This window comes from Sarcophilus harrisii, chromosome 4, assembly GCF_902635505.1.
Source record: "Sarcophilus harrisii chromosome 4, mSarHar1.11, whole genome shotgun sequence".
In the NCBI taxonomy this organism is placed as follows: Eukaryota; Metazoa; Chordata; class Mammalia; order Dasyuromorphia; family Dasyuridae; genus Sarcophilus; species Sarcophilus harrisii.
In genome coordinates this window covers 40,154,218-40,181,779 of record NC_045429.1, presented here as the reverse complement: position 1 = coordinate 40,181,779, position 27,562 = coordinate 40,154,218, and the positions used below count along the sequence as shown (strand labels likewise).

Here is a 27,562-nt window from a genome sequence, read left to right as displayed (position 1 = left end):
TTCCCTTGCTCCTCCTGGGGGATAAGGAGGAAATGAACTAAGCCAAAAGAAAATGCCAGCCTGTTGCTCCCTGTCAGTGGGTGGGAATGGGGCAAGGATGATGGTCTCAGAGAGTGCAGGACTGGGCCCAGGCCTGGAGCCTGCTGCTGCTGTTCCTGTACATGCTGCTCTTTCTCATAGGAAATATGAAATTATAAACAAGAAACTGAAAATTTCTCTAAGGAACAATAATTTCCACCACTCCTGACAGAAAATTCTCTCTCAGAAGAGAAAGGCAGAGAAAGGGAACTGGTTGAGACTGACTCTGTGTCTGAGAATAGTGTTTCTATTTCTGAACTGTGATTTAAAATCCAGGAATCCAGAGAACTGATGAGGAAGCACGCTACCCACTTCCTGACAGACGGATGATGGACTCAAAGTACAGAACAAGATACATATTTCTGGACAAGACAAATGTGTGGAAACAGATCTTGCTTGATTCTGCTCATTTGTTATAAGGATTATTATAAGGAAGGAAGGGGAGGAGGAGGAGGAGGAAGAGAAATCAGCTTGTCCATCACTTTTCATAGAAAAATAATATGGCATAATATCAGCAAGATGATTTCAGAAAGGTCTGAAGAGACTTATATGAATTGATGCTAAGTAAAATGAGTATAATCAAGAGAACCTTGTGCATGGCAACAAGATTATGTGATGATCAGCTGTGATGGATTTGGCTCTTTTCAACAATGAGATGATTCAGGCCAGTTCCAATAGACTTATGCTGGAGAGAGCCATCTGCATCCAGAAAGAGGACTAGGGGGACTGAATGTGAATCAAAGCATAGTATTCTCTCCTTTTTTCATTGTTGTTTGTTTTTTTCCTTTCTCGTTTTTTCCCCTTTTGATATGATTTTTCTTACACAGCATGACAAATATGGAAATTATGTTTAGAAGAATTGCACATGTTTAACCTATATTGGATTGCTTGCTGTCTAAGGGAAAGGGGAGAGAGAAGGGAAGAAGAAAAATTTGGAACACAAGGTTTTGCAAAGGTAAATGTTGAAAACTATCGTTGTGGTACTTGGAAAAATAAAAAAAATATTTAAAATTTCAGAATAAAATTGTTTTTCAATGTAAGAAATAACAGTCTCTTTATTAGGAATGGAATGGTCCTAAAAAGAAGCCAGTAAAAATAAATTTTTCTAGAATATTGCAACTCTAATCAAAAGAATTTTAAACAGAAAAGCCGGGGATAAGGGCAAAAACAGTCTTGTTATAGCCCCAAAGGTGCTATAGATTCCACAAAAAGCAGCTAGAATTAGGAAAAAATTAATAGAAGACAAAATCCAAGCAAGCAATAGAAGCCCTAGCCTCAGATGTTTGAGATGGTGCTCACATTCCACCACTGAGGAGCCAATCATTTCTTGGCTTGCTTTCAAACTCTTCCATTAAGCATTTGGTTATTGTTCAGTCATGTCTGATTCTCCATGACCCTGTGGACTATGCTATCCGTGGGATTTTCTGGCAAAGATAGTGGAGTGGTTTGCCATTGCCTTCTCCAGTGGATTAAGGCAAACAGAGACTGTGTCTTGCCCCAAATCACAGAGCTAATAAGTGTTCTTCCTGACTTCATGCTCTATACACTGAGACATCTAACTGCCTCCTAATAAGCACTTACTAGATGTCAACAGAGGGCTAAACAAGGAGGATGCAAAGAAGGGGGAAAACACAGCAACTGCTCTCAGAAGAGCTTATGTTGTATTGGGGAAGACAACCTGCAAATAGGTATGTGCACACAAGGTATATACAGCAGACTCACACTAGCTATATTCATAGGGTGTGAATGGGAAGTCAGTTGCTGGAGGAGACTAGAAAAGCTTTTGCAGAAGGCAGCATTGGAGCTGATTTTTGAAGATATCCAGAGAAGTCAGGAAGGAGAAAAGGAGGAGAACCAGAGCCTAACCCTGGAATTGGGAGATGTAATATCCTTTTGGTGGAGTATCAAGGAGGTCAGCATCATTGAGTTGGGACTGTCGAAAGGAAGAGGAAAAATACTGAAAAGGGAGAAAAGAGGGGACAAGATTTTATATCTGAATTTAGAAGTAATAGGGAGACACTAGAATTTGCTGGTCAGACTTGAATGTTTGGAAAATCTTGTTGGCCATTGAGTAGAAGAAGATGGGCTGGAATATGAAGAGAGACCCAAGACCAAGGGAGACCAAGCATAAGGCTACTGTAGTAGAGACAGCTTTAAAGTCACATATATTGACAGAACCCATGCCAGGGTAATTTTAAATTAAAAAAATAAAATAAAAAAATAAAGTCACATATAATAATAGTTTTCAAAAGATAACCACCAAGAGGAACTGAGAAACTACTATTCTGAACCTAAATTCCATTAACATGAACAAATCACTTATGAGGATAAACATGAAAGATATTTCTCAGGTGAATTGGCAGCCCTTTACTTTAGAATTTGTGATAGAGATAGAGAGAAAAATCAGGAATAATCTGATTTTTAAAAAAAAAACCCTCTAGACTTTAGGAAAACAAATTTCAATAGATTCAAAAAGATAAATGGGTTTCTATAATGAAAATTGCATAAGGAAGAAGTCAATACTTGAGGAATGGGAATCTCTCAAGAGAAATCATTCTGATGAAGAGGAAATGAATCTAAGAATGAATGTAGATTATATAAGGAATTATTAACCAATTTACACACACAATAGAGTGAAAGCAAGGACAGGTAACAAAAGATAAAAAATATGGAGGAAATTAATCTAAAAAATGATTGTGGATTATACAAGGAATTTATTCACCAATAGAGAGAGAGAGAGAGAGAGAGAGAGAGAGAGCGAGAGCGAGCGCAGTTAACAAGAGGAAAACAAAAATAAGGTCTGTTTCTAGAAGAGTATAAGGAAAGCTCCGAATGTGATAATGGATACCAACCTTACTTTCTCTTCCACAGCCATCTGAGCCATGGCAAGATATAGATCAGGACGACTGGAGATGGGCCCAGATACAATAAGAGATCTTGGCCCTTTAAAAAAAAAAAAAAAAAAAGACTATTGCTCTCTTATGGTTAAGACAGTAACTGATAGTGGAAAGAACACAAAGCCATTTGTTCTTTGGCTTTCTAATTTTTATAAAAAGGGAATGACTTCTGGACAAGAAAGAATAGAACAAAAATGACTAATAAGGATCTGATATCCAAGATAAGCCGGGACATAGTAAGAGAGTACTTGCCCTTGATAAATTCAAGTCAACTGCCTTAGACCCATGTTTATGTATTGAAGAAACTGGCAAATGGGATCATTAAACCACACCATTCAAAATCCTTTAAAAATTAGATCTTATAAGTGGGCTCCCAGAGTATCCAAGAAGGAAAATGAATGATGGAGTCCACAGACAGTAGACCAGTGAGATCCACTTTGGCCACTGCTTGCCTCTGCATCTATAGGTAAGAAGGTTTCCACAAACTAAGTTCCCAGGCTGGTCTTTTCTGGGGGAGCCCCCACCCTCATGCCCTCAGATATCTGTCTCTTTGTGTGAACATGGGTTGGTAAAATATACCCGCTAGTCTCTCCTCGGATTTCTTGTTTCTTATTAGGTCTAGTGACATTTTTTCCATCTTTGTTGGAATTGAGCAAGAACTGAACAGTTTTGCTTCTACTCTGTCACTTTTAAGAATGTCTCTCCAATTGCTTTCCCACCTTCCATTTTCTTCCAAGGCCGGTGGGCTATGTTAAACAAGTTACTGTGAATTGTAGAAGGAAGAGAAGTTTAGAGGAGCCAAAGATTGTTCCCAGTGCCATTAACATTGACTCAGGAAGGAAAAGCCACCCTTAATGCCCGGTAAAGATTCACATCTGCTCTACACTTACATCATATAGATACAGCAGAGAAACTAAAGATAATTCTCTTCTGATAACTGCTATCTTCTAGTTCTCCAGTTAGGCTATTAGAAATCAGGATTTGTTCCTACCCAGCATTACTCTACAAAATAAGTCTATAGGTTTGGGTTCTAATATTAAAATAATTGATTATATATCTCAATTGTAATTATGTTAATGTGGAAACTGGAGAATTCAGCATTCTAGATGCTATCAGCTCCAAGACATTTTGTCCCCCAACTTTTTCTTCCACAAAACTTTAAATGCTTTTGCCAACTGTGTATATTACTCATCATTTGATAAATGCTGGTACTGCTTAATGAGATTATTCATCATTTAGTTACATAAATTATAACATTATGACTTTTTCCTCATGAGAAATGGTTATAAAATTTAATCCACAATCTTTTCTGGTCCCCAGATAAACATATTGTGTTTGCCTTTCAAGTGAAAAGCAATTATCACTCACAGGCCCGGCTGGGCCATATGTTGTATATCAGCTTTACTAATTTACTAGTGTAAATAATTAACATCTTATTCTTATGAATGCACCTCTCCTCCCCTCAGGGATGTGATTTCTCCATAATGAAAGGTTTTGCTTTGTTACTAGGTCTCAATCACCTGGAAAAAGACTATGGAACTGAATAGTTTGTAAAGAAGAAATTACATATACCAGAGAAAGGGAGATTTAAATGTGACATGGATGAATTCACCCTTTCCATGACTCATTGGGTTATTTAAGGGCCACAAACTTAGGCAAAATGCAGATCCATATGGTCAGAAAAGAAATGAAAAGGCCAAATAAACTGACTCTTTGGAAGATATTGCTATCAAAAAGTTTTTCTTAAATAATGATGTCAAACTTCAATAGTTTCTTACTGAAAAAGAATGAGAATTATAAAACCACAGTGCATTGTGTTGCTTCCAAATGTCTTGGTTTTCTTAAAACTATTTAAAATATATGGAAAAGATAAGGCAAATTAGAAAATTTTCTCATTAAAAAAAACTATTGCAATGTTCATATTTCCCATAATTACACAGACCAGGAAATAGGAGTTTGGGTTCTGTGAATTAATCTGTCTCTATCATGGTGTTAGCCAATTTTAACATTTTACAAGTTTTCTCTTTTCTCTATGTCAACTAAAGATGAATTTCTGGGTCTCTAGAAAAGGTCTTGTCCTTAATTTTTTAAATGTCTTTGAATCTCAGAAAAAGGAACAAAATAAGTTTGTCTGAAACAAACAAAATAAGTGTGGGACTCTGGAAGCTCCTATTTGGTATCCTGTAAAAGAAGGTTGACCAAAAAAAAAAAGTCAGAGCATTAAAAAACAACAATGATCAAAAGAGTCATGAGCTCTACAGAATTAGTTTCAAATATTGCAAAGCAGCAAAGGAGTCATGAGTCCATTAAGATAAATTCTACTCTTCCTACCTCTTTCCACCTCAGGTCCATTGAGAGGGACTGAAATTCCTCTCAGTTTTAGAAACTGAAGTAATTCAACATTGTTTTACTGAGTGTCTACTAAGTGCCAGGCACTGTGCTAAGTGCTGGGGTTATGAAAATGAAGGGAAAAAATCCTTGCCCTCCAAGATCCTGCATTCTACTGTGGCAGAGGGGAATAACAGGTACACAGATGAGTACTAAGAAAATAATTCTGGTCTAAACCTGTGATTTCAGTGGCATAAGAGAATGATGTCCAGAAAACATTTTCTACCAATATAACTTAGTACCTTCTTTCTATCTATCTATTATCTATCCTTCCATCTATCATCTACCTCTCTGTCACCCATCCATCTATTAAGCATCTATCTATCTCTTTCTATCATCTATCTATCTATCATCTGTCCTTTCATCTATCATCTATCTGCATGTCATCCATCTTTCAATTATCTCTCTTTTCTTCCATTTGTCATCTATTCATCTATCTATCTATCATCTATGATTCCAATGATTATGAAAATTGCCACTGAGAAAATTATTTCCATGGATGCAAACTGATACCAATAGCTTGTGGTCTTAAAGAGTTGCCATCAAATGCTGAGAAATTAAATCATGTATTTATGCATCATCACACATCAGTATGTTTCACAGGTGAACCTGACTTCAGTTGAGGTCAAATTGATTTCAGCTTTCTATCCCTTAGACCACACTACATCTCAGAAATCTTAGATAACTAGAATTCTAATTTATTATGCTTTCTTCTACATTTTATAATCTATTCATCATGGTATGTTTAACTTTTGATTAACTAGAAAACCCACTTCCCCCCCTCCAGTAATTCTGGATAAATGTAATTTTACTCTAAGTAAATATGTAAATATACAGTGTGAGCAGTGTGCTTTATAGAAATAGAATGCCAGTCTTGGAATTGGGAAGACCTGGATTCAAACACAGTCAGCTGGATGACTCCAAAAATGTTATTCAAGCTCCTGGTTACCTAGGCAACCCTCAATAAAATATGAGTTGCTATCTATGAATCTCTACAATGATGAATGTACAAACTGAGTTTAAAAATATACAATATTGTAAATAAATATGCATCTGATTTACATACCTTTCTAGTAGTCTTACACCCTCTTTTCCAAAGACTGTACGATTCAGTGACTGCCATTCCTCAAGACACTGCCTCTCCCACTGTGCAATGTCTATGGCACTTGCTCACGTCTGGAAGGCTCGATCTCCTCACTTCCCCCACTCCCTTCAAGTCTCAGTTAAAATCCCAGCTTCTGAAAAAAACCTTTATGGTCCCCTTAATGCTAGAGCCTTGCCTCTGAATGATCTCCATATATAATATATAATGGGTTGTATATAATAGTTTATTTGGACAATTGTTCAATTGTCCAGAATCATTCATTCTGGATCATTACTTTACATAAAGTTTACACAGCAGTAGCTATTTTTCATCAAACTCAGTAGGGAGAGTCTCCTCGCACCAAGGGCCATGGGTTTGGTGGGATGCCAGGCCCCCTTCAAGGGCACAAAGGCAATGGTCTGGCCCAAATCTCTCCTTTCTCACAAGCCATAATCTTCTCATTCCATCAGATGCTGGCATTAAATTGTCATTCAGTCATAGACTTTAAATACTAGATCTTTATTCTTCATAGGAATGAAGAAGAGCTCAGAAAAACATCCAACTTTAGTAAGTGATAGACTCACTAAATCTAGCTAATCTTCCTCTGCCAGGGAGGCTGGAATAAAGCACTGAATCTGGAATTACAGGGATGGAGTGAATTCCCCAGCTCCGTTACCATCCATCTGACCTTGGGTCTCATGGCCCTTAACTCTCTAGAGTTATAAAATAAGGGGCTGGCCTATGTGAGCTCCAGATCTATGATCATATGCTATGCAGACAGACTATAAAGACAGAGTTCTGCTGTTGCCTTATTCTCCTCTGATGGACACTCTGATGGACCATCCCCTCTTTCCAAGCTTTTATCCACTTCACTACACCCCAGGTCATTACTTTTAGGTGAAAGCCACTGAATCACTTCTTTCACTCCACACAGTACTCCCTTCATATATGTCTTTACCATACTCAGGCTGATTTCCAACCTGCAAAATGACTAATACCAGCCTGGGGACTTTCTTAAATATACACAAGTCTCAAATTCATAGCTTCTCCTTTTTTTAATGCTCAAACCCATAACATCCTCAAAGATTTCTCTTCCCCTGATTCTCCCAAGACAAAAGCAAAGGAAAAAAAAACACCTCAATCGCTGCAGAGAAAGAAATGTTATGAAAGTATTTCTGAGTTACATAGGCAAAGTTGCTCGCAGCTTTCTCAAGAATAACATCACATTTACTGACCATCTTAAGGTTTGCAAAGTGCTTTCTTCACAATAACTTCATTACAACAAATGTTATCATTTGTATTACAAATTTGTACCTGAGGGAACCTGCCTCTCCAATATCAAATTCATATGAAGTTTCCCCAAGAAAAGGATCTCTGGTGTTCAAAGTACTCTGAAGATACATGTATGCAAAACAATTCCTCATAAGCCCCCATTGCTATGTTTCCTTTTGCCAGTCAGGCAGAAGATTATAATTGTATGAAAGCAAAGTGACTTAATGAAATAGCATAATAGTAAGAAACACACAAAAAATTTTCCCTTCATAAACCTCTGGCACATTTTCCCACATTATTATTCAGAAGAGTAAACACATCTAAAAGGTACATATGTAGGCAATACATATAGTCAGTACATATGTGAAGAGAATATATTTAAAGAGTATGTATAAGGGCACATATGTAATCAAACTTGGGATTAAAAAAAATATACACCAAAAAAAAACCCAAAAAAACCAAACCCAAATAACTCTTAGTGATTTTTCAACCCACAAGAAGTCTGTTTATTTCCAAAGTCTCTGATACCTATGATGGGTTAAAGCCAGGTTCTAAATCTCCAAAAATAAAGTTTCTTGACCCAGAAGCCAATTTCTTTGGAACACAGGACAGTCTCAGCTAAGTAAAGCCACAAATTAAAATGTATTTTAAGTCCTTGTTACTCTTGGCTCAATTTCATCATAAGGATTCTGGGTCCCTGAAGTAGGTTTAAGTCCAATAAAGCTAAGTCTCACCCATTTTGTATTCTTTTAAGATCCCAAAAAAGCTTTTCTTCTGACATGAAAATGGATGCAAGCAAAAATAAAATGTGTTCACAGAGAACAAGGTCATTGCTTTCTTCCAGCCTAGATGCATTCCTGCCTCTGTCCCCCTATATACACATACATACATCTATACACATACATATATATGTATACACACACACACATACATATACACATAAAATGTATGAGTGTGCCGTGTGTATAATGATAGATATAACCAGCAACAAAATGTGCCCTACAATTGCATCCTCTAGAGGCAGGAGCCCCACTCCCAGGTCTCTAGGGGTAAGTAGTCCTGGGAACGGCTAATTCAATCCCTGTAGTTTATGAGCCCCCATTATGTGCTCTTCATCAAGAATCAGCCAGTAAATTTATGAAGTTTTTTAACAAAGGCATTTACTGAGAGGATATAGTTGAGTGCTATAAAACATTTCCCCCATAAAAAACCTGTGGCAACTCTCCTATAAATATATACATCAATACAAAGAATAGACTCAAGCTTATAAACAAAAATATGTGCAGGATATAAGTGTGACAGTGGGTAATAGACTATTAACTCCTGGCACTTGAGGGCCCAGAAGTCAATCTGTTGAAACCTTATGCAATGTTCCATTTTGATGCAATTCTAAGGTTCCATAGCCCCTTCTTTTCTTTTTTCTCTTTTCACCATCCATGGTGATTCTTCTACTTTGAAGGGTCACATTCTATGAAACTGCCTCTGTCCTTGGGTGACTGCCTTTTTAGGTATATGTCTGTTATTGTGTTTCCCAGCCCCTAGCTGGATGCAATTTCTCCCATGACATGGTTCAATGGGAGTGATGGAAGAGAGAAAATCCCCTCCTCTGCCATTCCAAGAAGGAGTCCTTCTTAGGAGCATGGTTTTTGCTCCCCTTCTGACTCTAGATTTTGAAGCAAGAATCCTCAGTTTCCAGAACTAAGGAGCTCCCAAACTTTGATTGATGTTTTTATGCATAGGTCCAAGAGACATGGTTGATTATTTTAGGCCATCACAAGATGTTTCCCGTGTAGTATCATTTGCCTTTCATTTATCAACCTTACAGAATACAAATGGGATAAGACTTAGGGCATGTTAGCTCTAATTAGAAAGAAAGAAGGCTACCTCATTATCTGTGACCAAAGAGGAGGAAAGGAGGATGGCAGAAGATGTAGATAATGAGGTGTGAAGAAATGATGAAGACTCATATCTGATGGCATCAACCCACAGTAAAGTAGGAATGAAGTTGTCTGTTGAGACAGATGAGCCTGGAGTTAGGGAGTCTTAGCAGGGGGCGGGGGTTATAAAATGCCACTGTGGGAAATGGAATGAAAAAGAGATGAATAAAACCATCAGTGGGTAGAAGTGAAGGTCAGTCCAACTAAGATTAGAAGGCATATATTCCCAGTTTACAAAATCAAAGCGAATTATTTTCTCACTTTCACTCCAGCAATGTTCCAGCACTTTAGGAGTAAAAATGAAATAATCAATAGGCATTTATTAAATGCCTATCCTTTGCTAGTAATTAAAGACAAAAATAAGACAGTTCTTGCTCTCAAGAAACTTACATTAGGTTGGGAGAAAAAGCAAATTTGTCCCAAATAAATAACAAGGTTTGTCTATTGTCAAGAGAACATGAGCAGCTGAGGAGATTAAGAAAGGCTTTGTGTAGGAAGTATTACTCAGAGAATTTTAAAGGAAATAAGAACTTTTGAGAGGCATCTGTGAAGTAGGAAGTACTTTCCAAGTATAGTGGGACAATCAATGCAAAGGTAAAGATGGAAAGCACTATAATGGGTGAGCAACAAGATGTGCCTGGTTGGTTTGTACAATACAGGAAGGAGTCTTCCATTACAGGAAGTCTTTAAAACATAAACAGCCTATAATTGATCCTAGAGGGATTAGGAAAACAATGGACTAGTAGGGAAAAGGAAGTAAAATGATCAGAACTGCACTGTGGGAAAATCATGATGGCTATTCTAAAGAGGACAGATTGAAGGGAAAAACTGAAACAGAGAGATCAATTAGGATGCTAGAACTTAATGCAGATTTGAGTTTGGCACAGCAGGAATAGCTGGTAAAGGAGACAAGGAATTCTCCAGCAGAAAAAAAAAAAAAAAAAAGAGTACATCCCTAAAATGGTTGAAAAGAACAAGAAGTAAAAGGTGAGGGAAGTGAATTCACAAGAATGATGGACCAAACAAACAGAAAGAGATCAAGGGATGAGATAAGAGAAAAGCAAAAAACAAGTTCAGGAAGAGTGGGCATAAGAAAGATGGAAGGATAAAAGAATGGGGTCAGAGAGAAATTGCAGAGTTCCAAATCTTATGATTGGGTCAGCTTCAAATTAAAATGAAATTTAAGACATTATCATCCCAATGAGTCCCTGATATGAAGATCTCAGAAACTGAGAGCCTAGAATGTATAAAGTCATCAGTTTGAACATTTAAATCACAAAAGGCAGGAAAGAAATTGAGGGAAGAAGATCAAGTGCAAAGGTTATTTATTTATATCGTCATTGGTTGTTGTCCTTTGTACTCTGAAGCCACACGTATGCAAAACAATTCCTCACAAGCCCCCATTGCTATATTTCCTTTTGACAGTCAGGCACAAGATTACAATTGTATGAAAGCAAAAAAATTACTACATAAAAGTCGAGTTACCATGTTTGACGGTGGCTGATCATCAGACGCATCAGACAAACTCAGAATGCTCTGCCATGGGTTGGACACAAATAGTCCGTATGGACATTTGGGTTAACTTCTTTAATTTCAATTCTGCTTTGCTCATAGAGCATAGCACCTTCTCTGATGAGAGTCCACCATGCTGGGCAGTGGGTCAGCAGATGACAAGGGCAAGGATCTTGAGAGGGTGATACCATTTTAAGTAACATTCAGAGAAGAGACTATTAAGTAAGAATGATAGAGGTCTAAAAGTGGCAATGGGGAACAAGGAATGTATCACCTCTTATACTGGCTTAATGAAGGGGGTAAGGAGAGGATGAGAAAAGGAGTCAAGAACCACTTCAGTATCTTTGCCAAGAGAATCCCAAATGGGGTCATGAAGAGTTGGTCATGATTGAAAATGACTGAACAATAATAGAAATTGGTTTTAGACACCTGCAAGTAGTGAAATACAACTTATCCATGGATTTGGGATTAGGAAAAGAGGATGGGGGAAGAGAAGCAAGAAAAAGGATTTGACTTTCAGTTCTGGATGATAAAGATGAAAAAGAGCAGGAGGTTGAGAACTATAAACTAACTGAAGGGATTTGCTAATCTTATAAGGCAAAAGGGATTATGGCAACAAGTAAGCAGAAGGTTAAAGAATGAATTGGTAGCAAGATGCAAATCAGAATGTTAGCATCACAGGTTACAGAAACTATTCCCCTCTCTCCAATTTCCAGGAATCTCACTTCAATAGGATAAGGAAGGACAGGCAGCTTTGACTCCAGGGGGGAATGAGCTGACCTTAGGCCTTGAGGGTCAGGTCTTGCCAACAGCTGCCCCTTTCTTATCTAGCAGTTCAAAGAATCTGTTTCCACTTACCTAAGAATCCAAACTTCTTCTTCAGTTAAAATGTAGCTTTTACAATAGTAAGGAGGCAGCAGTTATACAAGCCCAGATGCAAACAGCCTGGCAATCCGGGGCCAAATTCTTGAACAAAGGTCAGGTACAAGGGGGTCAGTGCTCAATCATCTCCCAGGCGGTAATAAAACGTGAGCCAGCTGCATCCCTGCAGTAGTAGTAACTTTTTACCAAGTTAAAGAAGTCCCTGTACTTCTTCTTTAATGGCTAGTGAACCTTGGATTGTTAGAAATTTAGCTTTGAGTTGATTTGAAGAGTGTAGCCTTTAACAAGCCGCCATTCTCAGCAACACTTTTAGTGATAAAGCCTTTCACATCCATTGTCTTGTGTCACCATGAGCACACTGGAAAGGAGGTGGACACACTGCTATTTTGGAGCTAGGGAGGTAGGCTGGCTTTGCCTAGCCACAGAGCTAAGTGGCAGAGCCAGGATTTAAACCCCATTTCTGAATGCCAGTCCTTCTATTACCCATGCTGCCCATGGCATAAAGTAACCTGATACCACACTTCAGTCTCTTTCCAAACCCATAATAGTTTAAATAGCAAAATTAATTAGAATGAATGGAAAACAAGTTAAACTTGCCCACCAACCTAGCTGAATCAGTTGACGCCAATCCCATGGCACTATCGGAACAGTTTTCTCACTAGGTTAAAGAAACCTTCTTTTTGAGTTTAATTAAAAAGATTCGGTGTAGCAAATCAGACAATAAACATTTATTAAGCTCCTCCTATGTGCCAGACATAGTGTTAAACACTGGGCACTGAGCAAAGCACAGCTCCACAAAGTATTCGATCTGTCAGAGTAACAAAAAATATATAAAATAATATTTATTAAAATTAAATAAATATGAACTATATTATATATATGATATGCCTATATTATATTATATAAAAATATACTCAATAGATATGAAAACTATTTTTCTTAGCATTAGCAAAAATTGTCCAAATTAATTCTGTAAAAATATAGTGCTTATTTCAATGACTTGGTAAATAAAGAAACAATCATAATTATCTAGATGTCTCTTTCTTTCCTGCCTTGCTACTTTAACTTACCTTATTTTCTGACCCTCCTGTATGTATTGTCTTTTCCCACTAATGCAAACTTTAGGTTATGGACCATCTCGTGTGTCTGTATTTTGTATCTCCAGTGCTTAGCATGGCACCTCACACATGCTAAATTGCTTAATAATTGCTTCATCTATTTTGGTTTATTGGTGAAGAAATAAGAAATGGAAATCTTCCTTTTCTAGGTTAAAACATATTTCTTCCATTCACGCAAATTTCATTAGAATGCAAACCAGCTCACCGCATTCTATCAGCCTCACAAAAATCCTGGATTTACTAGTTTAATTTTTCCAATTCCAAAGGTCATATCATTTAATTGTCACTATGAACTTGCTCCCCAAATGATTATTTTTTAAATTAAAGAAAACATCTCATGTTCCATGGTGTCTTTTAGCCACAAAGATTACAATTTTTTTAATAGTTTTTTTTTTGACTGCATACACATTTACTATAACAAGATACAAGGCATATTTTATGGCATTTATATAAAATGATGTCATGTAAGAAAACCTTAAATGTGGCTTCCCATTATGCCAAATATGTCTTTTACTATTTCTTTTTCCTCGTCCCAGCAGTAAGAAACATGAACAGTTAAGGTTCAACTGGAACAGCTGTTCAACAGAAACCAAGACACAACTCTAGTCATTTAGGACAGGAAATGAATACAATACCAGATCTAATTGAAGCCACAAGGGAATTATTGACAGGCAGATTAGAACGACCTGAACTGGAATTCTGCCAAGACAGCAGTCCTGGACAAGTAAAGGAACAAAATTAGTTCCCTTCTTCTCCTTCTAGAAAATCAAATAGCAATTAAAAGACCGAAAGAAGTCTACCACCAGAACTAAACACCGTCTGATAATAGAAGTTATCAAAACAGTATTACAGAAACCATCCTTGTTTCTGAAAATGTATTAAAAGTTCTTGTATCAGAAAATACATTAAAAGTTTTTAAATCTAATTTTCTTGTTAAAAAGACTTTTGTTTTTAAAAAAGAACATCACTATATGACCTAGTAGCCCAAGGCAACTATTGTACAGTAAAGTTTATGTTGTAAAACAAAAGGAATGGCTCCATCATGAAGCCCTACAGTGACTTAATTAGGTGTGTTTCCTAGCACTTTAATATTAACCAACTGTAAACTTCATTTGCAACTTCTAAACCCCAAATGAAAATTATGCAAGGCAAATAACATTCTTAGAGTGAAAACTCCTGAGCAGGAAGAATAGAGCTAAATGAGGACTTCAGTACAAATGGACTATTTATTTAGTTTTATCAAAAAACAACCTGAAATTATACTATCTGATAGATGAAAACTGACCAAGCACAAGCATTCAAGCACTTCTCTAAATAATAATGTGAGAAGCAACTTTTTAGGGTACAGAATGTATAGCCTCACAAAATTCAGTGATTTTCAGTGAAAAATAGCCTCTCGAATTACATATAAGTCTATATATGAAATTTGTCAAAAGGGCAGTTATTTATTGAATAGCTCTTGAAAAAAGTTCCACGATAAGTCTTCCTCCTGCTTTTTTGTCTCCATTTGAAAATGTGCCTGGTTACTTAGGCATTTCAGGACAAGTATTAAACCTAAGAAGGAATATAAATTATTTCCATAAATATGAAGCATTTAAAATGTATATTACCCTAAGTCTACATTCAACCAGGTTCCAATTATCTCATAATGACAAGAACTAAAAAGGAAGAAAGCTGAAAAGAGCTATTATAGACTGTTCACAAGTCATAGACTATTGGGTTCTTATGGGCTAGAAGCAGTGGTTCTCAAACTTTTGTTTTCAGTATCTTTATCCTATGAAAAATTATTGAGGATCTCTCCAAAGAGTTTTTGTTTATCTGGATTATATTTATAGACATTTACCATAATGAAATAAAAACTGTTTTTGAACCCTCTAAAAGGGTTTCAGAGATCCCCAGGATTCTCTAGACCATACTTTAAGAACCACTGGTAGAGCTTGGGCCTTTCTTTGTATCATCAGTACTCAGCACAATACAATCCTTGTTGAGGGGAATGATTGGTCTTAAAGCTCATAAACTTTACTCTCAGAGTCTTTTAAAGCTCTTAATCAGAGACTACATTTCTCTTATACACATTTTTTTGTTTAGCTTTTTGTAGCGTTTTATTTTCCAAATATATGCATAGTTTGCTACATTCACCTTTGCAAAACCATGTGTTCCAATTTTTTTTCTCCTTCCCCTTCTCTCTTTTTTTTTTTAAATTAAAGCTTTTTATTTTCAGAACATATGCATGGATAATTTTTCAATACTGACTCTTGCAAAACCTTGTATTCCAAATTTCCCCCTCCTCCTCACCCCTCACTTCCCTTCCCTTAGATGGCAATCCAATATATGTAAAACATTTTAAAATATGATAAATCCAATATATGTTCTTATACATATTTTTAACAAGCTTGGTTATCCAACTTCCCAGTATATCAGAAATGGCAAACTAGTGAAAGGGATGTTAACTAAGTACATTGAAAGCGGCAAGAAGTAATGTTTCAAGTGTGCAAACCTTAACAGCCTGAAAGCATTATCTACAATAGATTACAATAATGAATGTTCACAACAGTGACCTTGTCCTTAAGAAAATTAATTCATAATTCAATATTTATTAAGTACCAGTTATTTGCAAGGCTCCAGGGGAGATACAAAGGTTAGATGATCAATCACCAAAGCATATAAAGATGAAGCACTTAGTCTATGACACTAGGCCTACAAAAGAGAAAATAGTCCCTGCTCTCAAGGAATTTACATTAAATCAGGGAAGACCACATATATATACACAAAGGACTACACACACAAGGTACAGATGATTTTGAGGTGGAAGGACAAAGAAGCAAGGATCATGCTTGAGCTGAGTCTTGAAGATTAGGAATTCTAAGGAGTGATGATGAGAAGGCGGAATATTACAGGCAGAGGGGACAGCCAGTGAAAAGGCAAAGGGATGGAAGACAGTGTCGTGTATGAGGAACAGTGAGGCAGCAGTTTGTGCAATTGGGCTCAAGAAGTTTCTATTTGATCTTAAAAGTAACAGGGAGCCACTGAGGGTTACTGAGAGGGAGCATGATATATATACTCAGACTTGCACGTTAGGAAAATTCACTCTGGCAACTGTGCAGAGGATGGAATAAATGGAGTAGACACTTTAAAGAAAGAGACTAATTAGAGTAAAAGGCTATTGCTGTATTGATATGATGGAGTGAATGGACTCCAGCCAAAGATCATGTCCCTGGCAGCGACCCAGTATCTGAGTGGGCCCCAGTGAGGAATAAGCTGTCCTGGGGAATTTATCTGGTACAGACAGTGCTATCCTGTGCGGATGCCTATTGTTAGCTTATACAATCTGGAAGTTCAGCCATAGGAGGCTATCTTGTGCATCAGTTGATTTACAATTAGCATAATCAGTGCTGGGTCCTTTCCTATAAAAGGTTCCATCCCTCCCCTTGTTCATTAGGAACTTTGCCTGCTTGCTAAGCATCACAATAAAGCTTTGCCCTTTGAACTGAAGATGGTTTGTCTTCAAATGCATTCCAGGAAACTCGCCACCTTCATGGCTTGTTATATCTCATCATGATTTATGGGGACTCTCATCAGATAGCCCAGGTGAAAGGTAATGAGGTTCCAGTCTAAGCAAGGGACTGTATTGATTACAGAAAAAGGGGATAAATAGTTGCAGAGGCAGAAAAGGCAGGATTTGGCAAATAATTAGACATCAAGGGTGAAGAATAAAAAGTCAAAGGTAAAAACCAAAGTAGCATATGTGGCTGGCTGAAAGGACACGCTAGAGAAAGATTTGAAGGGAAAGAGGAGTTCTATTTTAGATGTGTTAACTTCGAAACACCTGTGGGATATTCAATTCTAATTTTTATTGGGCAGTTTGTACCGTGGGGCTAGAGCTGAGAAGAAAGCTTAGTGCTTGATATACGTCTAGGATTGAAATCATGGGAGTTGATACAGTGTACAGAGGAGATAAAAAGAGAACCAGAAGTCTGGAGTATAATAATTACAGATAATTAAGGAAAGGACAGGAGGAACAATTAGACAAGTAGAAAAAACAAGAGAGTACAATATTCTCCCTCAAAAAATACTCAAGAAAGGAGAGAAAAGGAGAAAAGAAGAGATGATCAAATGCAAAAGGTAGGTCTAGAAGGATGAGGCCAGAGAAAAGACCATTAAACTTGATCACTGATTTTATACAGAAAAATTTCATTCTAATAATAACTGTGAGAGATTGCTAGGAGCCTTTGATAACTGCTGTTCATTATCCTCTCCTCTTAACTACTCTCTTCAGTTTTCAGGATACATCTTTCTTCTGGTTCTCTTCCTAACAGTTACTTCTTAGCTCCTGCCTGGTCCTCCTTTGACGTGTTCCTCATGCAGATCCCAACCCCAAAGATTTTGTCCTAGACCCTGTTTTCTTCTCCCTCAGTACCACTTCATTTGGTGATCTCATCAGCTTCATAGATTTAATGCCTATCTCTATGCTGATGATTCTCCTATCTCTCTATCCTGCCCAGCCTCTCTGCTGACCTCAAAGGTCTCATCCCTACCTGCTTTTCAGACATCCAGATGGATGTTCAGACATCTAGACTGGATGTTCTGTAAGCATCTTTAAGTCAACATGTCTAAAACAAAACTCATTAGTTTTCCCCCTACACCCACCCCTCCCCCCCCACCCTTCTCTATTACTAGAAAGGGCAAAGCTATCCTTCTAGTTTCTCAAGATTACAACGTTGTTATTCTCAGTTTCTCCCCATCCCTCCCCACTTCCTGTCAGTTTTGCAACATCTTTCGAATCCCTTTCTGACACAGCTTCCAATCTGGTGCTTGGATTACTACAATGACTGCTGGGGGTCTGCCTGCCTCAAGTCTCTCTCGATTCCAATCCATACTACTTTCAGTTCAGGTCTAAATTACATCACTTCCCCTGCTCTTGAAACTCCAGCTGCTCCTCCTCACCTCCAGGATCAAATACAAAATGCTCTGTGTGACCTTCAAAACCCAGTCTCTTCCACCCTTTTCAATTTTCTCATAACTTTACTTCCCGATCTGGTCTCTGATTCAGTGACACAGACCTCCTGGCTGTCCTGTGAAAAAGTATCTCTTAGGTCTGGGCATTTTCTCTGGCTATCCCCCATCCGAAATGTTCTTTCTCAACACCAACTACTGCCTTGTCCAACTTCCCCAAGTCCCAACTAAAATTCGATTTTCTACAATAAGGCTTTCCCAATCCCTCTTAATTCAAGGGCCTGTCCTCTCATCTATTTTCTATTTATTCTATAAATTCCTTGCAACTTTTTTGGATCTATTGTCCCTCATTAGACTGTGTGCTCACTGAATCTGCAGGGACTGTCTTTTGTCTCTTTTTGTATCATTAGTGCTTATTTAGCACATAGTAGGCATTTAATAAATGTTCATTGAAGATTAACTTAATTTCTTTTTTATTATAAAAGGCAGATCATCAATTTTAGAAATTTTTCCATCCAAATAGCTTAAAATGCAAATTTTGACACTTCAATTATCTAAAAATTTTATTTATATTATCTGAATACAGCATAAATGAAGTACTACTGTTTTTAAGATATGGATGATATAGAGAGGTCATAGATTTTTCCAATGAACTCTATTTTAATAAAAGTAACAGACACTTAAAATTCACTCAAGTAATTTGTCAGAGAAAAATTTAAAATGAAAGTATTTTGAAATTTTAAAAAACTAACAATGTACTAATACATGATCCAACATTTAAATTATCATCCGTGAAATATATTTTGTAATTTTTGAATATAGTGCAGTTTTACACTTCTGAAAAGTATTTAATTCACATTATATAAAGTAAATAAACAAAATTTAAAAAAATAAAGAAATCAGAACAATCTTTTTTTGTAGAGCATTTAATAGAATATTTCCGTGAATATTTAATATATGCAGACAACACAACCAGAAATTTCTTGATAGTGTGTTACAAATGATGACTTGGTTACAAAAATAGCCCAGTTTATCTGATATTAAAAACTCAATGATTCCCAGATAAGAAGCAAGGTTTATGATTACCAAGGTACATCTCTCATCAGAACATGTGACCAATTTATTTCAATGTAGAAAATATAGAGAATTTTTAAAGGGTTATAAGGCCTTTTAGACTCATTGGCAATTCAAACTTTATTTGCCTTTAATTTTAAAATTGCATAATCTCAAGTACAAAAGTTTAAAAAAATACACTTTGATTTACTGATAAAAAGTTTCAACCTACATTTACATTTTAAAACATACTTGTAATCATTGTAGTAGCAACTGTTTTCTGGATTCATAAAGCCAAAATAAGTTAATGAAAATTAATAAAGCTTAGGATGCTAGAGTTTCCTTCAGGAAAAAGGGGTAATATTGTCAGTGTGTAAATGTACTAATGTAAATAAATAACTTAAACACCAAGCTGAAATTTTTCAAATGCATAGAACTGATAAGAATTTCTCAGCAAGGTTGTCATAATTTTTAGGATTAATTATGGGCAATTCCTAAATTCTCAACATCAAGATGAAAGAATTGAAGAAAATAAAGCCCAAAGCTGAAATCCAACTATCCAACAAATTCTTTAAATAACCAAAAAATTTGAAATTTAAATTATTTACAATTCATTCAGAATATGTCTTTATTATATCATTGGTTGATCTCTGAAGGGGATGCTAGAGATAAATACCTATTTAGGTAAGTTATGAATGATAATTATCATTCTGTGTCATTTTTGGCACAAGTTTCTACACAAATTCCTCTTTTAATCTACACTTTACAAATCTCCTAAAAAAGAGGATATTTTGGAGTAAATTCTGATTTTGGCCTCATGACATATTTCTTATGACACAACTGACTATTTGGTGCCCCCTTCCAAATAACTATACACATATGTACTTATATAAATATACACAAACTTTTTGGGTTAGAAAAATATTTCACTTTTGCACATTTAAATAATTATTGAAAATGTTAATACAGGAATACATTAATATTTATACAATTTAACTTTTATTTATAAAAGATTTTTTTATTATAGCAGCCTTTGCATTGCAAATGAAATGTGACCCAATGGTGAATCAATCTACATCAATTCTTGCTGCCAAATACTGGCTAGGCAGTTGAAACGCTCTCCTCCAAAAGGAATGTCTGTTTCAATTGTAATGCTTCAGGAAAAAGCAGGGCTACTTCCACGAAGCACAAGCTAGAAGGGGCTAACCTCAGACAACATTTATGAATGTTATAAGTGCATTCTTCTCATCAATATCAATAATATCTGACAAGAAATATTAGAAACTCATTCACAGAAAGCTTAAGTTATCTGACCCCATAATTTTGCATTGAATAGAGATGAGTTGGAATGTCTAAATGTACCGCATAAGTTAAGCAGGAATTATTAAAACATATTAAAAATGAGATAAACATCAGCAAGAGGAGGAGGAGGAGGGAAGGAGAAAAGAACCATGGGGATATCACACAAATTATCCCTAAAAATCAAACACTTATATTGAGCTTGTTTTTGTTGAGCTCCCGCTCTAAGTTTCCAATTAAAATATCAATACTTTCTTGTAAATCTTTGAGATTAACTTTTCGATCCATTGAAGAATCTATTGTCTGCATGGCCAAGTACGTCTGAAATGTACACTCTTTGGAGATGGGCTTTGGCTCTTCAACTACTTTATCAGGTCCTTTGGTTTTGCTGTAGTCTTCCCCACTTTCTGTATCTTCTGAAGGAACATCATCATAATCCACTTCATTCACATTTTCTTTCGGGTTATTAATAAAGTAGTTCTCTCCACAACCGCTCCAGTCTCCTGCGTAGCGATTACTCAGGGGGCTGTCTAATCTGGCTTGCCGTGGCCTAAGCACTCCTGACCCCTGAGTGCCACTCAAGTTCAACATATGTGGTCGCTGCTTCTTCCGTCTCAAACAATTCAGGGATTTCTGCTCTGGGAACAAATTGTCTGTTGATTCTTTGATATTTAAATGTTGCACTAGAACAAACAACACATTTGCTTTTAGTGATAATAATTCAATGAGGACTCTAAAAACAAATGGAGCTAAACAAGATGAGCCATTTAAGACTAAACTACAAGCATGCATTAAAACATGCAAAACATAAGAAAACATTCCACAATCATTTTTCTGTCATTATCAGATATCATCAAGATTAGTGATAAAAGCCAGTGGTGCACATCCATGCTAGATGAAGGGGGCCTCATTAAAATGAAACAAGCACTTCCAAGTGTTGATTAACTTACTTCTAAGTTAATCATTCTCTAGTTACAGTTCCAAAAGCAGATAATCTAGAAGTTTCTTCTACACTAATGCTGCAGCACAAAGCAGGCAAGGCATGTTGGTGTCCAAAAAAGGGAGAGGGGGAGGAGAAAAAGCTCCTCCTTGGCCAAACATCTGAACCAGCCAAAGGCATCTGAAATGGCCTCTGAGAGCTTCTGGCCCAGTTTGGGTGCACTTTTATTAGGAGCTATGTCATAATTAACTTTACTAAAGCAGCCCAAATCCCAATTCTTTGGTAAAATGCACTTAAATCACACTTGATCATTTGTTACCTGATTCTGATTATACAGCATAAGCTACTAATAGTCTTCCTTTATTGCCTGTAAACAGTACAGATATTTTATTTTCTCATTCTTGCTAAATATCTAATACTGTCAAATAATATCCCATAATACTCCATGAAATTATACCTGAGGCATTCCTTGTCCACCTCTTGGGGCACAATGAACTCAAACGTTTCTACATGATTTTTCAGTATGGAAAGTCATGACCTTATTTTAAAATGTTGTTGAGGTAAAGGCTGTCCACAGTAACATTCACTTTCTGCTTATTTTATTTTACTCCAACAAAGGTCTTTTTGTTTATACTAAACTCCATTAAGATGAAGGGGCCATGAGTTAATGATAACACATCAACTTTACACTCTCAAAATGAACAATGACTGCTTGTTTGTAGTTGTGAAAAATAAGGAAATTGAAGGGCTATATAAACATGCCTTTGGTTCAAGTTTTCCAGAGCTATAGTGAAATGCAAAAAAGAATTGTTTTGGGAGAGCACACTGATAGTTTTTCTATCTGCTTAGCAGATTGTAGAAATATTTAATGATTAAAAATAAGTTTTTTTTTTTTTGTTTGTTTTTTTAACTTCCAAGCTTAGCTGCTTTTCTAGTTTAATTAGGAGAGACTGCACTTGTGATTCTGTTGGTGAAGGAGTTCCCATCAAAGTATTCCCTCTACTGATGCAGATTTGGAACTCCTTGGCTCCTTGACCATAAGAGCTCATGGTTGGGTCCAGTTACACAGCCAGCATGCTCAGGCAGAGGCAGGGCTTGAATTCAGGTCTTCTTGGCCCTGAGGTACGTTCTCCATCCATGACACCATGCTATCTCTCTAGTTAATATTACTGAGAGGGGACATATAACCATACCACTCCATTAATATTCATATATTCTGATTGATGATTCAATAAAATTACAACCTTTTTTTTATGTCTATTACTCTTCCTTGTGGTTCTACTCTAATTTTCAACAGTAGCTTCTGTATTCATTTTGGCTTGATGATATAAATTATGCCCTATACAAATAGCCTATTTGTTTACTCATATATGAAAAAAATCTAGAATAATTTTTTCATGTCCTATATTGTAAAGTTAAAATGTATGTTTCTTAAAAACAATAGTATCCTCAAAGTATCAATTTCACTGATTTCTTAGATTTGCTGCTATAAATATTGTACTATTCAACAATAATCCTTATTTGACCCAAGAAAAGATTTTCTAAACTTAAACACATATGAAAAGCTTTGGTTCTCTTAGAAGTGTTAAACTATCCATACAGCAAATTTGAGGGCTGCCAAAAAAAAGTTCAAAATACAGTAGTTAATTTTAAGAAATATAAGTTTATAACATTTCTTGTGTTTAATGTATTTACATTCAAATTTTCTACTATGGCATTATAAGTTCTTATCATTTCATTTAGACAGGAGGAAAATGAGAGAAAGAAAAACAAACGATAGCCCATCCTTCTATAAATAAATTGCCCAAAATCTGTCTCTAACTGAAAACTAGCCAAAATCAAAAAGATAAAAAGTTTAATGTTTCCAAGGCAAATTGTTTAACCTAAATAAAACCTCAATAAAAAAATATAGTAAGTATCTTCAAGACACTGAAGAGATTTCATGTGAAATAGAGATTTCACTTACTTATCTGTGTTATTCCAGAGGACAGAACAAGAACCAAGGATTAGAAATAAGAAGAGATTTCAATTGAATAAATGGAGGAGCTTCCTAAAATTATATTAGATTGAAACTTCTGAAATGTTTTCCTGCCTCAAGGCATTGTGAGCTTTTCTTCATTGGAAGTGTTCAAGAAAAGGTTAAGTGACCGCTGGTCAGAAATTATGTAGAATGGATTTAAGATTCTGTATTACTTTCTTGTCCCAGAGTAGTTTAAGAATAGCTAAGAGTAGTGATAAATGAAATTAAAAATTTTCTCTTTTCATGTCTAAGCAAGAAAATGTCTTAAAGCAAAACAAAATACACAAAGATAATGAAACTGTGCATGAAAAACCACATTGTAGATGTGGAAGAAATCTTGGTCCAGTGCCGACCATCTCTATAACACGGTCATGGATTTGACATATTTAACTTCAATTCAACATAGATCACTTTTTTTGTGAAAAGCATTTTACTAAGCCACTGGGATGTATGAAATTTAAATAAGATATACTCCCTGCTTTCATTGAATTAACAATCGAGGAAGGGCAACATAAAATCAGTATATCAGAGAAGTGCGAAGTAAAACAGAGTCTGTGGAAGGAAAGATTATGATCTTTACTTTGGAGGGGAGGATGAAGGAGGGTTATTAACATTTGATTTGGGCTCTAACAGATAGAATTTCAAAGGGGATGAAAGGTAGAGAGGGAAGGAAAGCATTACTAGCATAAAGAACAGCCAATGATAGACTTGATAGAAAGTGTTTTGAATCTGTCAGGAGACCATGCTTGAATCCTGGCCTGTACAATCTTGGAATAAATCGCTTAAGTTTTTTGGGTCTCCATTTTCTTTTTTTATAAAATAAAAGAACAGTTCCTTTCAGCCCTCTATCCATGTTCATATGACACTCAGTTAACAAGCATTTTAGTAAGAGCTTATTATGTGCCAAGCACTGGGCTAAATCAATACTGAGAATACAAAAAAAAAAAAAAAAAAAAAAAAAAAAAAAGTTCTCAAAAAGCTCACAATTTAAGGGGAGGAGAGAACACATGTAAATAACTAAGTATATACAAAATAAATATAGATTAGGGAAAAGATAACTTCAGAGAGAAGGCACTAGCAGTGGGGGGGGGGGGGGGGGGGGGGGGGGGGAAAGGGGGGGAGAAAGACATGCAAGTAGGACTCCCTGGAAAAAAGATGAGATTGGAGATGAATTGCCAAGGAGGCCTGGAAAGCCAGGAGTAGAAGTGAGGGGAGAGAGAATTCTAAGGATAGGGCCAGTAAAAAAGCATAGAATCAAGCAAGTGTTATATGAGCATCAAGTATAAAGAAAGGAGTAAAATATAAGAAGTCTAGAAGGATACCCCATCAATTGGGGAATGGCTGAAGAAGCTGTGGTACGTGAAGGTGATGGAATATTTTTGTTCTATAAAAAATGATGAACAAGCTGATTATAGAAAGCCTTGGAAAGATTTACATGAACTGATGCTGAACGAGACAAGTAGAACCAGGAATACATTGTGCACAATAACAGCAAGAATGTGCTATGATCAAGTATGAAAGGCTTAGTTCTTCTGAGTAGTTCAGTGATCCAAAGCAATCCCAATAGATTTTAGACAAAAAAGCTGTCTGCAACCAGTAAAAAAACTAAGGAGACTGAATGTAAATCAACACAAGCTATGTTCTTTTCTTTCTATTTTTTTTTTATCTCTTCCCATGGTTTTTCCTTTTTGCTCTGATTTTTCTCTCCCAATATGATTCATATAAAGCAATGTGTATTAAAAATAAACTTACTAAAAAAAATGCAACAACCAATTTGAAATGAAAAAAAAAATCCAGAAGGAAGCCAGATTTTAAAGGACTTTCAGTGCCACATAGAGCATCATATAAGTGATCCTGAAGATGAGAGGGAATCACTAGAGATTACTGAGCAGGAGAGGTGGCACAGACAGCCTTTGGGAACTTAGTGGAAAATGGAGTGGACTAGGAATCCAAGTGGAAATCAGTAGGCTGAGTCTAGGTGTGTAGGGATGAAAGCCTGCCCAGGGTGGTGACTGGTTGTGAAGAGATGCAGGTCACTAAGAATGGAAGCCTAGAGTACAGGGAGGGAGGTGATGCTCTCAGCAGTAATAAGGAAGTTAAGAAGAGGCAAGGATTTAGGGGAAAGAAGAATAAGTTTTATTTGGGACCTATCGTGTTTGAGATCATCTAGGCTGACATCCAGTTTGAGATGTCTGAAAAGCAGAAGATGATATGAAGCTAGAGCTGAGAAAGGCAAGTAGGATTGGATATAGAAATATGGGAATCATCTATATAAAGACGATAAATGAAATCACGAGAGCTGATGAGATTGCCAAACTAAATCGTATAAAGGGAGAATAGAAGGCGACCCTGAATAATGGCTGGGGGACACCTACAATTACTGGGAATGACCAGGATAAAGATTCAACTTAATATTCCTTCTAATTTCTAACTCATTCTCTTTTATTCTTCTCATTTGCCTTCATTTCCCCCAAGTGCTTTGTAGATATTTGCATTAGAAAGTTTGGGATTTCTAAACTCAAAAGTTCTTTCAAGTTTAAATTGTATTACCTAATAAGTTCTATAAGAATGTCAGCATGGAGAAATTTAATTCAAAATTTAAACAATAAATTCCACTTTAAAAAGTTAAAAAAAAAATGATTACTACAAAAACAGCTGATAAAAAGTTTATATTAATAAACTTTGACTCACTTTACCAAATCATAATTTTAAATTTTTTTTCATTTTTTAAGTCCTAAATCAAGGATTTCTCTGTACTTTAACATACCCTGCCAGACAACCTTTCTTCAATTCTCCATAAGTAAGTAGTAGGGGTTGGATGCAAACTCAGGTTTCCAACTCTTTCCAATTGGGTAGAAACCTTTGAGAATTCAGCATCCTGTCCATACCACAAGCAGGCACTGGATAAAACATAATGAACCAATCCAATTGCCTAAGAGCCAGTTTTGCATTGGGCCTTAAATTTATTTGCCAATTAAATCAATCAATAACTGATATTGACTGAGAGCCTGTGTGCCATGCACACAGGGTATAAAAATACCCTGAAGAAAAATATAGAATCATAGAATTTGGGAGCTGGACAAACCAAAAAGATTTTAAAATAAGACTAGTACATTTTATAGTTCCATAACATCTCACTATTATTATTATTATTATTATTATTAATGAACTAGAAAAATTTTCAATAAATTTATTACCTGGCCACAGCTGGAGTAAGTAATGAAGAACTTCTATGTGTTTTTTGAAATCCAGAGCACTTGCAAGTTCTTTGGAATCAGTAAAGACTCTGTGGTTATGAGGTGAAGTCTCTTGCCTTTGACTCAGCAACACAGGCCCAAAACACACTGCTAAATTCTGACAGGTCATCTTATTTACTTCATGATAAGAAGCCACTAATTTCAAATGATCCAACAACATCTTCAAGGTTGCCTAAAATGAAAAGTTAAACTTCATGTAACATATTTGTTTACCTGAAAATCTAAAGTAATAATTTTTAACAATGCAATTATACAGAAACAATCTATAAGAAATAGAAATAAAGTAGATGTTCATTGACTGGAGAAAGACCAAACAAATTGTGGTATACCAATGTAAAAGAACATTCTATAATAAACGATGAACATAAAAAATTTTGACAATCAGGGGAAAATGTATATGAACCAAAGCAGAATTAAATAAGCAGAGCCAAGAAAACAATAAATACAACAAGGGAGATGGTAAAAACAAACACAAAATTCCAAAATGAACACTATATAATTATAATTACCAAGCACAGCCCCAAACAAAATGAGAAAAGACACCTCTCTCCCTTCTCTGCAGAAGTGAGAACACTGTAGATTGTCAGATGTGGTGGACATGTTTTAGTTTGGCTGAGCTCCTCATTCCTCCTCTTCCTTTTATAATTCTTTGCTACAAGGAAGGTTGAAGGAGGAATACATTTGGAAAAAAGAGTCAGTAATAAAACCCAATGGTTTCAATATATAGAAAGATACAGGTAAGAAAAAGATCAACTATATAATTTGCCATAATCAAATTTGATTTTATAGATATTATTACCGAGACTTGGTAGAAAGAAGCTCATGGCTGAAAATGGTTTTAAAAAGCATATATTTTATTTAACAGAATCAGA

At 36.1% G+C, this 27,562-nt stretch overlaps 1 protein-coding gene across 1 annotated transcript in view; it reads right to left on the bottom strand.

Moving 5' to 3' along the window:
* Window positions 1–19,029: 19,029 nt before the first annotated feature.
* The window catches only part of SYDE2 (synapse defective Rho GTPase homolog 2), an 85,335-nt gene continuing 76,802 nt past the window's right edge, over window positions 19,030–27,562 (bottom strand). The window contains 2 exon segments of the mRNA XM_023501718.2: window positions 19,030–21,156; window positions 26,631–26,862. Of these exon segments, the coding sequence (XP_023357486.2) occupies window positions 20,657–21,156; window positions 26,631–26,862 (732 nt within the window). The 3' untranslated portion in view covers window positions 19,030–20,656.